Below are 13,650 nucleotides of genomic sequence, written 5' to 3' on the forward strand. Positions count from 1 at the left end.
CAATATTATAAAGAATTCACTTACAATTTTTCTTCAGTGAAAAAATTGGCCGACAACTGTCATTATCTCCATCTGTCATTGCTGAAGCATGAGGGGTGGGGGAAGTAGATTGAGATATCTGAATGGCCCTTAATCCAGCAACTTGATCCAAGACAGACAACTAGTTTATCTAAAGAAAAAAATAAAATAAAGGCAAGAAGCAACACACTATTTTATTTCTATGACCTAACAATATTGCCTCTGAAATTTGGATTGCCTAATTATTTCCTTGATAGAGCAGGCAATCAATCTCTTTAGATAAAATGCTGAGGGGATAATGGGCTAAAAATGCTTTTGTATAAGATTTCAGGACCCATGAAACCACGTTTCTTCCGCAATCAAGCAGGACCCACCAATCGCTGGCAATTTCCATTCAGTTTACCCTGTGACTTACTAGGAATTTCACAGAGTGCTAAAGCGAAACAAGATGGCCTCCATAAGAACTTGATTAGAATAATGACAGGTAAGGTGATAACTAGAAATACTGCCTGGGTTCAAATTCCAGAATAAGAAATGTATTTGTTTTACCCTTCATTTGTTCTGTTCTCCTTCTCCACGTAGGCAAACACACAACCAGGCACGCCTGCCAAGATTTTATTAAGCAATCAGACTAGAAACCCTTGCAGATAAGAGTGGCAGTAAACTGTGAAATGCCTGCCAAGTCAGTTTTCACTCACAGTCAGCAAGAGAGAGAGTTTCTCCTCAGTCCGGTTCAGTAGCAAAAAATAATCCACGAAGCAAGAATTAGCCAAGGTCCAATCCAAAATATGCACAAGCCAGATTTCAGGTAATGCGATGTGACTCTCTTTTTAACTTTGACCGTCACAAAGCCTGAAGAGCAATCACACCCACCTTTATTCCTTGTGGGGTGTGGCTCAGTGACTCAGCTCAATCTCTGGCCCTCCCACACCTCTTTCGTTGCTGTGCACTCTTCTCCCTCCGATGTGCCTGGGATCAAGCCAGGATTCATCATCCTTGCTCCCTATCTGTTGTTGTTCCGATATGCTTTCATCCTGGTATATTCCAGGCTGTTCCTCTTGGCCTTCGGATGGAACCTGAGGCATTGCCAGAGAGGAGGGTCCTGGAGAGGGAGGCCTTATCAGTTCCTCCCCATCACCTTCTGAGTCCTCTGTTAGGATAGGCTCGGGAGTCGGGGTCACAACATCATTTGCTAACAAGTTATGAATGCAAGGGTTCATGTACTATGTGAAGCAGAGAAGTAAAAGATATACAGGTAGTCCTTGAGTTATGACTACAATTGAGGCCAAAATTTCTGTTGCTAAGTAAGGCAGTTGGTAAGTGAGTCACACCCTGTTTTACCATCTTTTTGCCACGGTTGTTAAATGAATAAATACAGGGTTAAACAAAACATGCGGTTTTGTTAGCAAATCCAGCTCCCCCCTCCCTTGACTTTGCTTGTTGAAAGCTGACTGGAAAGGTCGCAAATGATAATCACATGACTTGGGATACTGCAATTGTTGTAAATACATGCCAGTTGCCAAATTCCCAAAGTTTGATCGAATGACTTTGGGGATGCTGCAACAATCATCTGTGTGAAAACTGGTCATAAGTCATTTTTTCCAATGCCGTTGTAACTTTGAGCCGTCATTAAATGAATGATTATAAATTGAGGACTACCTATAAAGATTTAGTGGAAAGTGTCATTCTAATTAAATACATTTTGAAAAATGCCAGTGAACTATAAAAGATCAACTTAAGACCAGATGTTCAGAAAGGAGGATCGGAAAACCACAGGCCATTTACCGGTAACTTCTGTGCTGGGCAAATTATCAGAACAGACTGTCAAGGCCTGCATCTATGAGCACAGGGAAAAGAATGCCCACATTATCAGGCATCCTATGACAGAGTTACTAATTAGAAAAACCAAAGGAATGCTGTGCACATAGCATAACCTGATCTCAGTAAAAGGCCAGGGAGTCTCATATGATGGTCTTGTGAAAACATGGATAAAGTGGGCTTGAGTGATTCAGTACATTCACGGCTGGTTGAACAAGTTCACCCAATGGCTTCTTATAAAATGGTTGTGTATCAAGTGATGTTCCTGGGGCTCATCTTCTGCCTTGTGCTAATCAAAAGAATTGGGACTCATTTGGGGAACTGAATTAAATGTACAGATAATTGTCAAGCTAGGGGAGCTGATTAACACCTTAAGGGACACCTTTGTTTATCTAAATTTACAAGGCCACCCAATTCATAACAACTCACAATGATATTAACAGAGTTGAACGTTAATGTGGCAAGAATAGGTGCATCAGAAAAGGAAAACAAAGACAAGAAATAACAGTACAGGATTGAGGAGATCTCATGTAATGCATGAGTGAAGAATTTAGAGGTCTTACTGGATAACTAAACATATGGGTGCACCAGGCCAATGGACCCATAGAATGCAGCAATAGAAGCATTAATTCAAAATAATGGGACCTAATTGCTCAATTGTACTTTGTAGGGATCAAATCACCCTTGGATTATTATATCCAATTCTGGTATTGCACTGAGGTGGTCCAAGAAGTCAAGATAGTAACCACAACCATGTGTTTGAACCCTAGGCCCTTTTTATGTTGCAGATATCCCTGAGCTGGAGCAAAAAATTTACTAGGAATAATAAGGGTTATAGAAATAAAGTATTATGAGAAACTAGGGATGTTTGCTTGACTACACATTTGAAATGAGGTAGAAAACAGGAATCACATCTACAGACCAGTCCTAATGGCTGTGTTCAGATAACTCATTTTGATCATTGTGTTTTCAGTTAAGAATATCAAATTCCTGCCCTATAAAACAGAATTCCTCCTGGAGATTGAGATGTCCCTGATCCTGCTTGCCTGACTTATGTAAGGTGCTAAGGACCTAGTTTTCTCCCCCAGGTGTTGGGTCAGAAGGTCTTGTGAACCTGTCAAGATTTATTGTTTTGTTGAATTGCTTGCTTTATTATTTTCTATATTTTATTTTTGTAGAAATATTTGTCATTTAAATGACATACTTCCTTGAGTTGCATGTCAAGTGGGGAACCATAAAATATATCAGATTTCTTTGCTGCCTATTTTGGCTTGAAGGAACTCTAGGCAGCTTACAACCTTAAAAACTATAAAACAGAAATATTTCTAGAAAACAATAAAATAGAATTACAATCAAATGTTCATGGTTCATCGTATTGTAAAAATCCATCCATTCTCATCAATGGATAGCTATCTGCAAGCAAACTTAAGGAGTCTGTTAGCAAAGAGAATGGTATAATGTTGAAGAAACAAAAGTGCCTCTCCCTTTTATATCATACAGTTGAATTAATGGCATACACAGTAAGTATCGGTGCTACCTTATAGTTACTGGCATCCTTCCTTGCATTTTTTTTCCAACTGTCCAGTTGATAGCCCTATGCCTTGGGGGGAAGAATTTGGGGGCTGGAAAACAAGTGCAGAACTTCTCGATGAATCTATTGGCCAATCTTTTTCACATATGCGGTCCCAAATCAAACCCAAACCCAGGTAAGAGCCAGAAGTAGTTCTTAGTATAACACTACACCAAATGCTTCAATATGGAAAATGTTAATAGTTTATTTCTGGCTATAGATGCTGAAGAAGGTAATATACCATATGCAAGCAAACAAAAAATATGGTCCCATTATGCTTAGTAGTAAGAATATACTTCCTTATATTGCTTATATATATTGCTAAACATTTCCAAACTTCTGCTCTTCTAAATAGACATTTTGGAATTTGAAACACGGGCAGAAGAAAGTTGGGAAAATTTCATATGTCAGTGTTTTTCAAACTTGGCAACTTTAAGATGTGTGGATCTCAACTCCTGCTGGCTGGAGAAATCTTGGAATTGAAATCCACACATGTTAAAGTTGCCAAGTTTGAAAAACACTGATGAGTGTCCATCACCCATGTAAAAGATGTCCCCAAAACGCATAATGGCATGTACATACATCATTATGTATTTGACATAATACATGCATTTGGCTGAAAAATATGCAACTGTATGTGGAAAATTATCATTAGTTACTGGGTTAGTTTCAAAGTAAGCTACCATTGGTTCTCATTGATTGGTGGAAACAAAGTTGGAAAATCAGTTTATTATGTATATAGTATATGTTAGATGCACATTAAGTTACAAACACATATTTACATATTTAGATAGATACATATAGATACACATAGATACATATTTAGCCAACTGCTACTATACTCCTATAATCTTACTACTCATAGGGCTGATTTTCTCATATCCAGAGAGATTTATATAGGTCACTTTACACTTGGTAATTATTACTGCATTATTTATTTATTATTGATTGGTTCGATTTATATGGGTAATTTAAGTTCAGATCAAAAATATTACTATTTTTCACTTAAGTCCAATCTTCCAGATGTCTTGAGTCTGTATCTTCTAAATTCCCTGCTAGCACGACCCCCACAATTGCAATCCTGATTCCTCTGGTTTGGGAAATTTAATTTATATAAATTATGGCTTTTAATTAAATTAAGTGCATTGAAATCATGGTTTCATCATCCATTCTTTTTCCACTAAGGACATTCTCCCGCCAAAGATTGCCCAATCAGATGCTTTTTTCTTATACACAGAAGATCACAGAAGGCATGGAACCAGGTAAGCCTTCTGAACTGAGAGACATAAACTGCATGACTGATTTTTCATCTCCAGAGAACTAGCTATGGCTTTTAACTAGCTTCCATCTCTCTCTTCAGATGTAACTTTGGACTGTTTGGGCTATGAATGGGAACTTCACCGAATGTATTTATTTAAATCCCACGTCCTTTCACAACTTCTTGCTGAAGCAGAACAGAATAGCTACTCCCCAAACACAAGAAGCGTATTGAAATCTAGAAAAGGTATTGGTAGATGTTCCAAAATTTATTTTTATATGTCTATAGAAGTGTTTAAGACACTGAGGTCTTAATATATGGCATCTTCTACTTTACTGGATTCACAATGGTTTACAGCCAGAAAATTTCATGGAGACTTACTGACTCTAAGTCATAAATCTATAGACATATTTTCCAGCTGGAATCAGAGTTAAATTAGGGTTGGTATTTGCCTATAGTATTTTTACATTTCTCCCTCTTCTATATGAGCAATCAAGATGTTCTAAGATAGAAAATCTTAGAAAATAGTTTAGTTCTTTGAAAATAACAATTAATGAATTAATAATTAATAAATTACTATTTAATTATTTATTAATTAATATTAATTAATAAATTAATAACAAACTATCATGAGATATTAAGCTGTTAGTATATTAGTGGGCAAAATGTATTAATGAAAAATAAATGATTTAGACATTTTTCTCTGTTTACTGTTGCCTTGAATAGGCCAAGTGTGCTGCCTTTTTATAGTGTCGTACTTCCTGTGTTTCCAATGTTTTTGGCAGAAACCCGTTGTTATAAGTGCTGTCTACTAACTGGTCATAAGCCTGATGAATTCTGCCAACAGAAGGAAAAATTGCCAAAAGTCACTATTGCTCTGAATATTACTGATCAAGATGTCACTCGGTTTGGTAATACAAACTATCTTACTCTATAAATTGACTGTTTGCCATAGATATTAAGATGTTTCACAGGCCAGTATCAGGGAAAAGGTTATATCTCTCATTGTAGTATACTGGTTAGTAATTTTTAAATCTTTTCCCACTTCATCTTCTAGAACCTTTTAAAACTAATTTTAAAAAAAACTTAAAAAAAATAATAAATGCAGGTAGTCCTCAACTTATGACCACAATTGAGCCTAAAATTTCTGTTGTTAAACAAGACAGTTGCTAAGTGAGTTTCACCTCATTTTACAACCTTTCTTGCCCCAGTTGTTAAGTGAATCACTGCAATTATTAAGCTAGTAACAGAATTTTAAAGAGAATCTGGCTTCCCCATTGACTTTGCTTGTCAGAAGGTTGCAAAACGGGATCACGTGACTTCGGAACACTGCAGCTGTCATAAATACTTGTTAGTTGCCAAGCAGCTGAATTTTGATCATATGACCATGGGGATGCTGTAACGGTCATAAGTATGAAAAATGTTCATAAATCGCTTTTTTCAGTGATGACGTAACTTCAAATGGTCACTAAATGAACTGTTGTAAATTGAGGACTACCTGTATCTGGAAGCAAAAAAAAAATCCCATCTGTGATCATTAACTTTGCTGGTTACATGGATACAGCTTTAATATGACTCCCCCATCTCTATCCTGATGACAAACATATGAGACTAATAATAACTGGAAAGGAATTGACTCAATCTGTTCCTTAGACTTCTTGCATGGAAACAGCTATACTGAGCTTAGGGCCTACTTGTATTTTATGTCTTGCAACAGTCTGTACTGTTTTGTGTTCCCTAGATATCAAAAATGCTGAGCAATCCTTTTAAAAATCTACTTTGATCCAGAATGCATGGGTGACTGAGAAAAGCATTCTTGGTATCCATCTATTCAGAGGCGGGTTTCAAAACCTGTCGCTACCAATTTCCTCGTGGGTGTACGTGTGCTCACACACATGTGCAATGCTTCTGCGCATGCGCAGAAGCATCCGGGCGGGTAGGCAGAGCCTACTCCTGCTGCCGCTACCAGTTCGCCCGATCTGGGTGAACGGGGAGCAACCCATTATTGCTTAACTGGTAGCAACCCATCTATTGTTTAAAATCATTGGTGATGGGAGCAACTAATGTGTGTATAGTGATAGTTCATTAGTAATTTCAAAAGTGCTTTTTCTTCCAAAAAGCAACTGGACTGTCTTGGTTTTTTTCTTTGAAAACATTTCACTTTTCATCCAAAAGCTTCTTCAGTTCTTTTTTCAAAGAAAAAAACCCAAGAAAGTCCTGTTGCCTTTTGAAGGGGGAAAAAAACACCAGTTTTAAGACAACCATGATCTGGATGATTGAGAATCTCCATGGACATTGTATAGTAATCTGAGTAAATATTCTGTTCAGGAGCAGGGGTAATGCTGACATCTTATTATATTTATAACCATGTGTTTATTGGCATATTCTGTTGATACAATGAAGCCTTTGCTGTTGCACTCAAGAACATGTACAATTCTGAATCAGAAGTGAATGAAGAAGATGTTCTAGGAATTCTGGCTGCAGCGGAAGTGTTACAGTTCCCTAGCCTTTTCCAAAAGTAAGTAGATTATGACATACTGTAATATAATTTGCTTGAGATTTGGGGAGTGAGTTATGCCAAGGCACTCCTCTTATTACAAAAATGTTCTGAGTGGGATGTCAGCTTTCATCAGCCAAAGTCTATCCCAAACTGTGTTTTAAACAATATTTATTGTTTAAATAATATTTAAATGCCAAGGGTAATTAGGTCAGTAATTGAAAACTTGTGGCTTCCTAAATTTTGATGAACTTTTATCTACCAGCACAGAAGATAAAAGAGAAATTCAGCAATATTTTATTTATTTATTTGATTTTTATCCCACCTTTATTACTTTAGAAGTACTTTAAGGGAACAAACATGTACAGTACTTCTTCCTCTTCCTGTTTTCCCCACAACAAAAACCCTGTGAGGAATGTTGGGCCAAGAGAGTGACTGGCCCAAAATCATCCAGCTGACTTTTGTGATGAAAGCAGGGCTGATCTCTTGGTTTCTAGGCCAGCACCGTCACCAAGCTGAGTCTCTACAAGGAAACAGCCATCAGATGCATTTTAGCCTCAGAATTTCTTTAGCCACCCAGTGGGAAATTCTGGAAGTGTGTCTCAGTGATTCTTCAGAGAATCATCTTGAAGACGATTGCAGAATTCCGTATAGGAGAACTGTAGATTCCCCATACCTGATCTAAACTATTGTTTCTCTAGTAATATTGTAAAGCAGATGTCACAGACTTCACTAAACCTGCAGGCTTTCAAATATGTTCAAAGTTATCTCTCATAACTTCTAACCACAATGGAGTACCACCAATGATCATGCTCCTATAATTCTTTTGGGATTAAGAGATATCCGACACATTTGAATGCTTCCAGGTTGGAGAAAGCTCATGTTCTCTGCCAGTCTGGAAACATTGAATGAATTATCTAAGTTGTATAGTTTTAAATGTGCTTTATAAAATTTGACTCTAAAATTGACTTCCTTATTTTGGAAAAAAAATCAGTAGTTAAACAAATTTTTAAAACATTGGTGGACTTCTGCTTTAAATTGCTAGAGAAGTGGTAAGATGAATGAACATTCACTGACAGGCAATCTTAAACTTGCAAGTTTCCCCATTTATGCAAAAACATTTTGTGATGAAACAATGGTGGTGCCTGGTGCACAATTCTTCTGTCTTCTCTCTTTCATAAGATAAACTTGAAAGTAGGTGCATCGTGTAGAATGATAGTTGAAAGACTGGGTAATTAAGTCTTGAAAAAAAATGTTAACAATTATTTTAGATGGTGAAAAACATTGTATCAGGTTTCTACTGTAGTATTCGGGCAAAATTTTTAAAACACGTCCATGGATGTTTCACCATCATAAAGTTGCTATTTATTTTGATATAAATAATTGTTTTTCCGTTGCTTGGGGATTTTAATAAAGGGAACAGGAAGGAATTATTGTTTAATTTCTGTCTTGATGTGATGTCTTGGGTTAATTTCTCTTTCCCCTTAAATTTTGTTTTAAAGACACAGAATATTTTGATTTCCCTTCATTTCTGTCTTGTCCCTAAATGACCTTTATAAAAAATTCAGACAAGTTGGCCAGCAATTCTAAATAACTACTTTTTGCCAAGAGACTACAAAGAACTCCAGAGGAGCCATTTTTATTTGTCTGACTGGACTGGGGGTGAGGGAGGGAGAGACCAGCCTTACTCGTCCCACAGAGAGATAAAGTATTTGATCAAAAAGCAAACCATGTTGTCCCTGAGAGAATTGTATAATTAAACATGAGGTAAACAAATATTGTTTCCCCGCAACAGTAGTCTGCTATGCCCCTTGAGAGGATAAATGTTGCAGAGTGAGCTAGGCTAAACTGGGTATGAAGAGAAAGGATTCAACATGATTCTCTGAAGAATCACTGAAACACACACCAGAATTTCCCACCCAGGGGCTAAAGAAATTCTGTGACTTGCAAAAATGCATCTGGTTTGCTTATAAAGAGCCAAAGGCTAGAAAGATTACTTGTATTTCTCATTTCCTTTTTTTCGTTCTCCTCTTAACTCTCTTCTTGCTTATAGCTCAATCTTTTCTGCCCAGGTGCATCCAAGTCATGAGAAGAAGCATCTGTCCTACCAATGTCTGTAGGTATTATACTGCAGGCTGCAAGGTGAGCTGCAAATTTAATGGTTTTTCTTTTAAGTAGTAAGCGAATATATATTAGTCTTAACAGGCACATTTTGCTTTCCTTATATTTGTGCAAGTTTTTGTGTAGTTGTGATGATGATCTGAAACAATTAGGTAAATAAATTGTAAATAAATAAATAGGTAATTAGAACTAGCTTAGGTAGACATCATGTTTACCTAAGCTAGACAATTAAAATGTCTTGCGTAGCTTCTTCTCTGGTAATATTGTACTACTAACTAGAGCATACAAAATATTTGCTAGACCAATTCTCGAATACAGCTCATCTGTCTGGAACCTGCACGGCATATCAGATGTAAATATAATTGAGAGAGTCCAGGGATATTTTATGGGAAGAGTCCTCCATTCCTCTACCCACAATAAAATACCTTATGCCACCAGACTTCAAATTTTGGGCTTAGACAACTTAGAACTACACCAACTTTGGTCTGACCTAAGCGTAGTACATAAAATTATCTGCCACAATGTCCTACCTGTCAATGACTACTTCAGTTCAACCACAACAATACACAAGCACACAATAGATACAAACTTAAAGTGAATCGCTTCAAACTTGATTGCAGAAAATATGACTTCAGTAACAGAGTGGTCAATGCCTGGAATGCACTACCTGACTCTGTGGTTTCTTCCCCAAACCCGCAAAATTTTAACCTTAAACTGTCTACTGTTGACCTCATCCAGTGGTGAAATCCAAATTTTTTTTACTACCGGTTCTGTAAGCGTGGCTTGGTGGATGTGGTGTGGCTTGGTGGGCATGGCTTGGTGGGTATGGCAGGGGAAGGATACGGCAAAATCTCCATTCCCACCCCACTCCAGGGGAAGGATACTGCAAAATCCCCATTCCCTCCCTACTCCTGGCAGAAGGATATTGCAAAATCTCCATTCCCATCCCACTCTGGGGCCAGCCAGAGGTGTGGTATTTGCCAGTTCTCCGAACTACCCAAAATTTCCGCTACCGATTCTCCGAACTACTCAAAATGTCCGCTACCAGTTCTCTATAACCTGTCAGAACCTGCTGGATTTCACCCCTGACCTCACCCCATTCCTAAAAGGTCTGTAAGGGGCATGCATAAGTGCACCAGCATGTCTACCGTCCCTGCCCTAATATTCCTTTTTATTTTTACTCTTACTCTTTTCATGTATTCAAATTCTGTTTATACTTTTACCTGTTGTCTTATATATGCTTGACAAATAAATAATAAATAAATAAATAAATAAACTGATTTCTCTACTTCATTTCCCCCCCTCCTTCTTCATCAGTTGGTTGCCTCTTACTGGGTTTTAATGAAACTTGCACCCATCTGTTCAATGAACAGATTCTTTACTTGTAACAGATCCTTTACTTGTTCAAGAAGGAGGTTTCTGGAAACAGTTTTTGAATAAATTGGGTGTATCTCCAGGATGGAAACCAACCAGTTCTGCAGATCTCTGGTTGTAGTGTTGATCTTCGAATTCTTTAGAAATTGAAAACAAAAGATATTTTTCACATACAGTACAGAAACTTAGCGCAAACTCAACAAAGATCTGCAAATCTTCCTGGGTGCAATTCTAAATGTCTTAGTTGCACTTTCATTTTATAACATTAGATTTGGAACTGTTAAAATTTCATCCAAAAAGAAATGAATGTTCTTTTTTTGTCTCCACTCAAATGTAGATTCAGTGGTTTAATTTCCAGTTTCTGCCACAAGATGGTTCTAGAGTTCAGAGTTTCATTAACTTCTCTTTTTCTCCCCATTTTGGAAACAGTATAAGCAACCTTCCTTGATCACTATCTGTGAAAGATGGACTGAGGTAAACCTTGTCCCACAGCTTGGCTCACAGATATGTCTGCGGAACCTGCCACTGGAGCTGCTACAGAAAGTGCTTAAATCTCCAAGGTCAGAAAGTACTTAGTTAAAAAGAGGGGTTCCTGAATGCAGGCGTGGCCTTCTTAGATTGAGTAAAGGTCCATCAAGATAACATAAGAAAGGTTGCAAGTTGTTCCAGTAAATCTCCCCTGCCTGGCAGCAACTACCCCCAGGCCTGAAATCACTTGTGCATGCTGATGCAAGAACCTATAGACACATCCCCACCCGACAGCAAGCCCCCCCACCCCCAGGCCTAAAATTATGCATAGCTTCTCATGCACAGTCTGGCATCCAGAAATAGCCACCCTGGACCTGAAATTGTTAAACTGGGCATGACTTACCTGCCTGCTGACCTGGTGCAAGCCACCTTGGACTTACAACTTCCTATCAACTTCCCTTCTGACTTTGATTATTAAAACCTGGCGGCTCACTTAGTGACCCATTATCCTCAAGGAACGGCACTGGGGACTGCTGGGATTGCCATCACTAAGCAACGCAGTCATGTGACATTAAGCCTTTCAACCACATTGCTTACCAGTGGAAATTCTGGTCCTAATTATCATCATCATTAATCAAGGACTACATTGTAATGGAGTAAAATGCAAGCACTGTTTTAGCAAATATAAAATAGCAGGCGTTGCAGCATAAAATGCAAAGAACCCGTGTGTGTTAATCTTCCCTTAGCAGAGATATCATAATTATATAGGTAGCTGTTAACTACCTTACTTGTAAAGATATAGAGCTTAAGGAGAAAGGAGGTACAGCAGAGTCAAACTGGTCCCGCTAGCTAGACCAGACTTAAGAAATCAACTCAACAGGAAGGCTACCTTTATCCATATTACTGTGTTTCCCTGAAAAGAAGACCTTCTTGGATAAAAAGCCCTCCCCTGAAAATAAGCCCTCCCCCAAAATATTTAAGCACATGTGTAGCTGGTCCCCACCATTTCCTCTGGTTAGGGTTAGGAAGACAGAGCTGGAAATCAGATAAGACGGCAAGAGGGGCCCTGTCTTGCTTCATGTGCCCCTAAATAATAAGACCTCCCCGAAAATAAGGCCAAGCATTTATTTCAGGGTTCAAAAAAATATAAGACAGGGCCTTATTTTCGGGGAAACATAGTAGCTATATTAAATGGAACCTTTCAAATCTGAATATTATGATCTGATTCAGCAGGTAATGGTTGAATCTGATCATTGTGAATAGTGAAGCTAGGCGGACTAAATGGTCTTGTAGTCCCACTTACCATGCATATTTCTTGGAAATATTTGTTGTTGTTGTAGAAACAGTAACATTAAAAAAGTGAACATCTGCCAATTGCCCCCACCTTTCAATATATTCTATTTTTCCTGAGTTTATAAGATTGGAGCTTCATAATAAGAAATGAAAATTGACCCAGGGCAGAAAAAGAGAAATGAATGATCAGTGTACAAGTATCCATTTTAGCTTTCTTCCCACTTCCCCAAGTGATTAGGTAGCATGGGTCTTGAATATACCTTTCCAGACAAAAGTGTTGGTCAGCTGGGGAGCTATATGTAGCAGGCAAGTGACAGGTCTTCCAGCTCTATTTGCTCAAATTCTCCATTTTCCTACTGAGTTACAGTATATAGCCAAACTATTTCATTTCCACTCTGGTGCTGAAAGTTGCCCACATTTTCCACACTTCTAATCTTTGAACAGACTCTTGTCTTGTCTGAGCCTTTCATTAATCTTCTCGGAAAGCAATTAGCTTCCTCCCCCAAAGTTTTAAGAGCTGTTCTTTTCAAATTTCCTTGTTGGTTTTCACAAAAGCCTCTGTCTTCTTGGGTTATGTAATATTAGTCTGGCCATTTCTCAGCCTCATCTCCTCCCTGAAAAGTCTTCTTTACGGGTAGGATGAGGGCCAAGAAGATAATATTCCATCAGATTAGTTTAGGAAGCAACTAGTTGCCAAGACTTGTCTTGATTAGACAGTAGATATTATACTAGCAATCCAGTGGAGATTCTTATTAAAAATGCAGGAAATAGCAATAGCACTTAGACTTATATACCACAGCCCTCTCTAAGCAGTTTACAGAGCCAGCATGTTGCCCCCAACAATCTGAGTCCTTTTTTTATCTCAGAAGATGGAAGGCTGAGTCAACCTTGAGCCTCTCAGAATTGGAGTGAGCAGTGAGTTAGCCTGCAGTACTGCATTCTAACCACTGCGCCACCGCATGTATAGAGAATATGCATCAGTAAATGAAATTATGTTTTGCTTTTACAACAAAGTCATATCTGACTGCTAATGTGTTGAAAATATTTTTATAGATTAGAAGTAATCATCATAATATTCTAGACCAGTATTTCTCAACCATGGCAACTTTAAGATGGGTGGACTTCAGCTTTCAGAATTACTGGCTACAGAATTCTGGGACTTGAAGTCCACCCATCGTAAACTGTCAAAGTCAAGAAACACTGATCTAGATTTTCGGTTGGGCTTTCACATTT

At 38.1% G+C, this 13,650-nt stretch overlaps 1 protein-coding gene across 2 annotated transcripts in view; it reads left to right on the forward strand.

The window, feature by feature from the left end:
* The window catches only part of BTBD16 (BTB domain containing 16), a 40,558-nt gene that overhangs the window by 4,063 nt on the left and 22,845 nt on the right, over positions 1-13,650 (forward strand). For both annotated transcript variants that reach the window (XM_034436377.3, XM_034436375.3), the window contains exons 3-10: positions 343-502; positions 3,422-3,542; positions 4,592-4,668; positions 4,767-4,910; positions 5,450-5,575; positions 7,068-7,182; positions 9,234-9,303; positions 11,086-11,216. In XM_034436377.3, coding sequence (XP_034292268.2) covers positions 343-502; positions 3,422-3,542; positions 4,592-4,668; positions 4,767-4,910; positions 5,450-5,575; positions 7,068-7,182; positions 9,234-9,303; positions 11,086-11,216 — 944 coding nt within the window. The remainder of the gene's footprint in view (positions 1-342; positions 503-3,421; positions 3,543-4,591; positions 4,669-4,766; positions 4,911-5,449; positions 5,576-7,067; positions 7,183-9,233; positions 9,304-11,085; positions 11,217-13,650) is intronic.

Source organism: Pantherophis guttatus, chromosome 6 (assembly GCF_059756535.1).
Source record: "Pantherophis guttatus breed Tessera chromosome 6, ASM5975653v1, whole genome shotgun sequence".
In the NCBI taxonomy this organism is placed as follows: Eukaryota; Metazoa; Chordata; class Lepidosauria; order Squamata; family Colubridae; genus Pantherophis; species Pantherophis guttatus.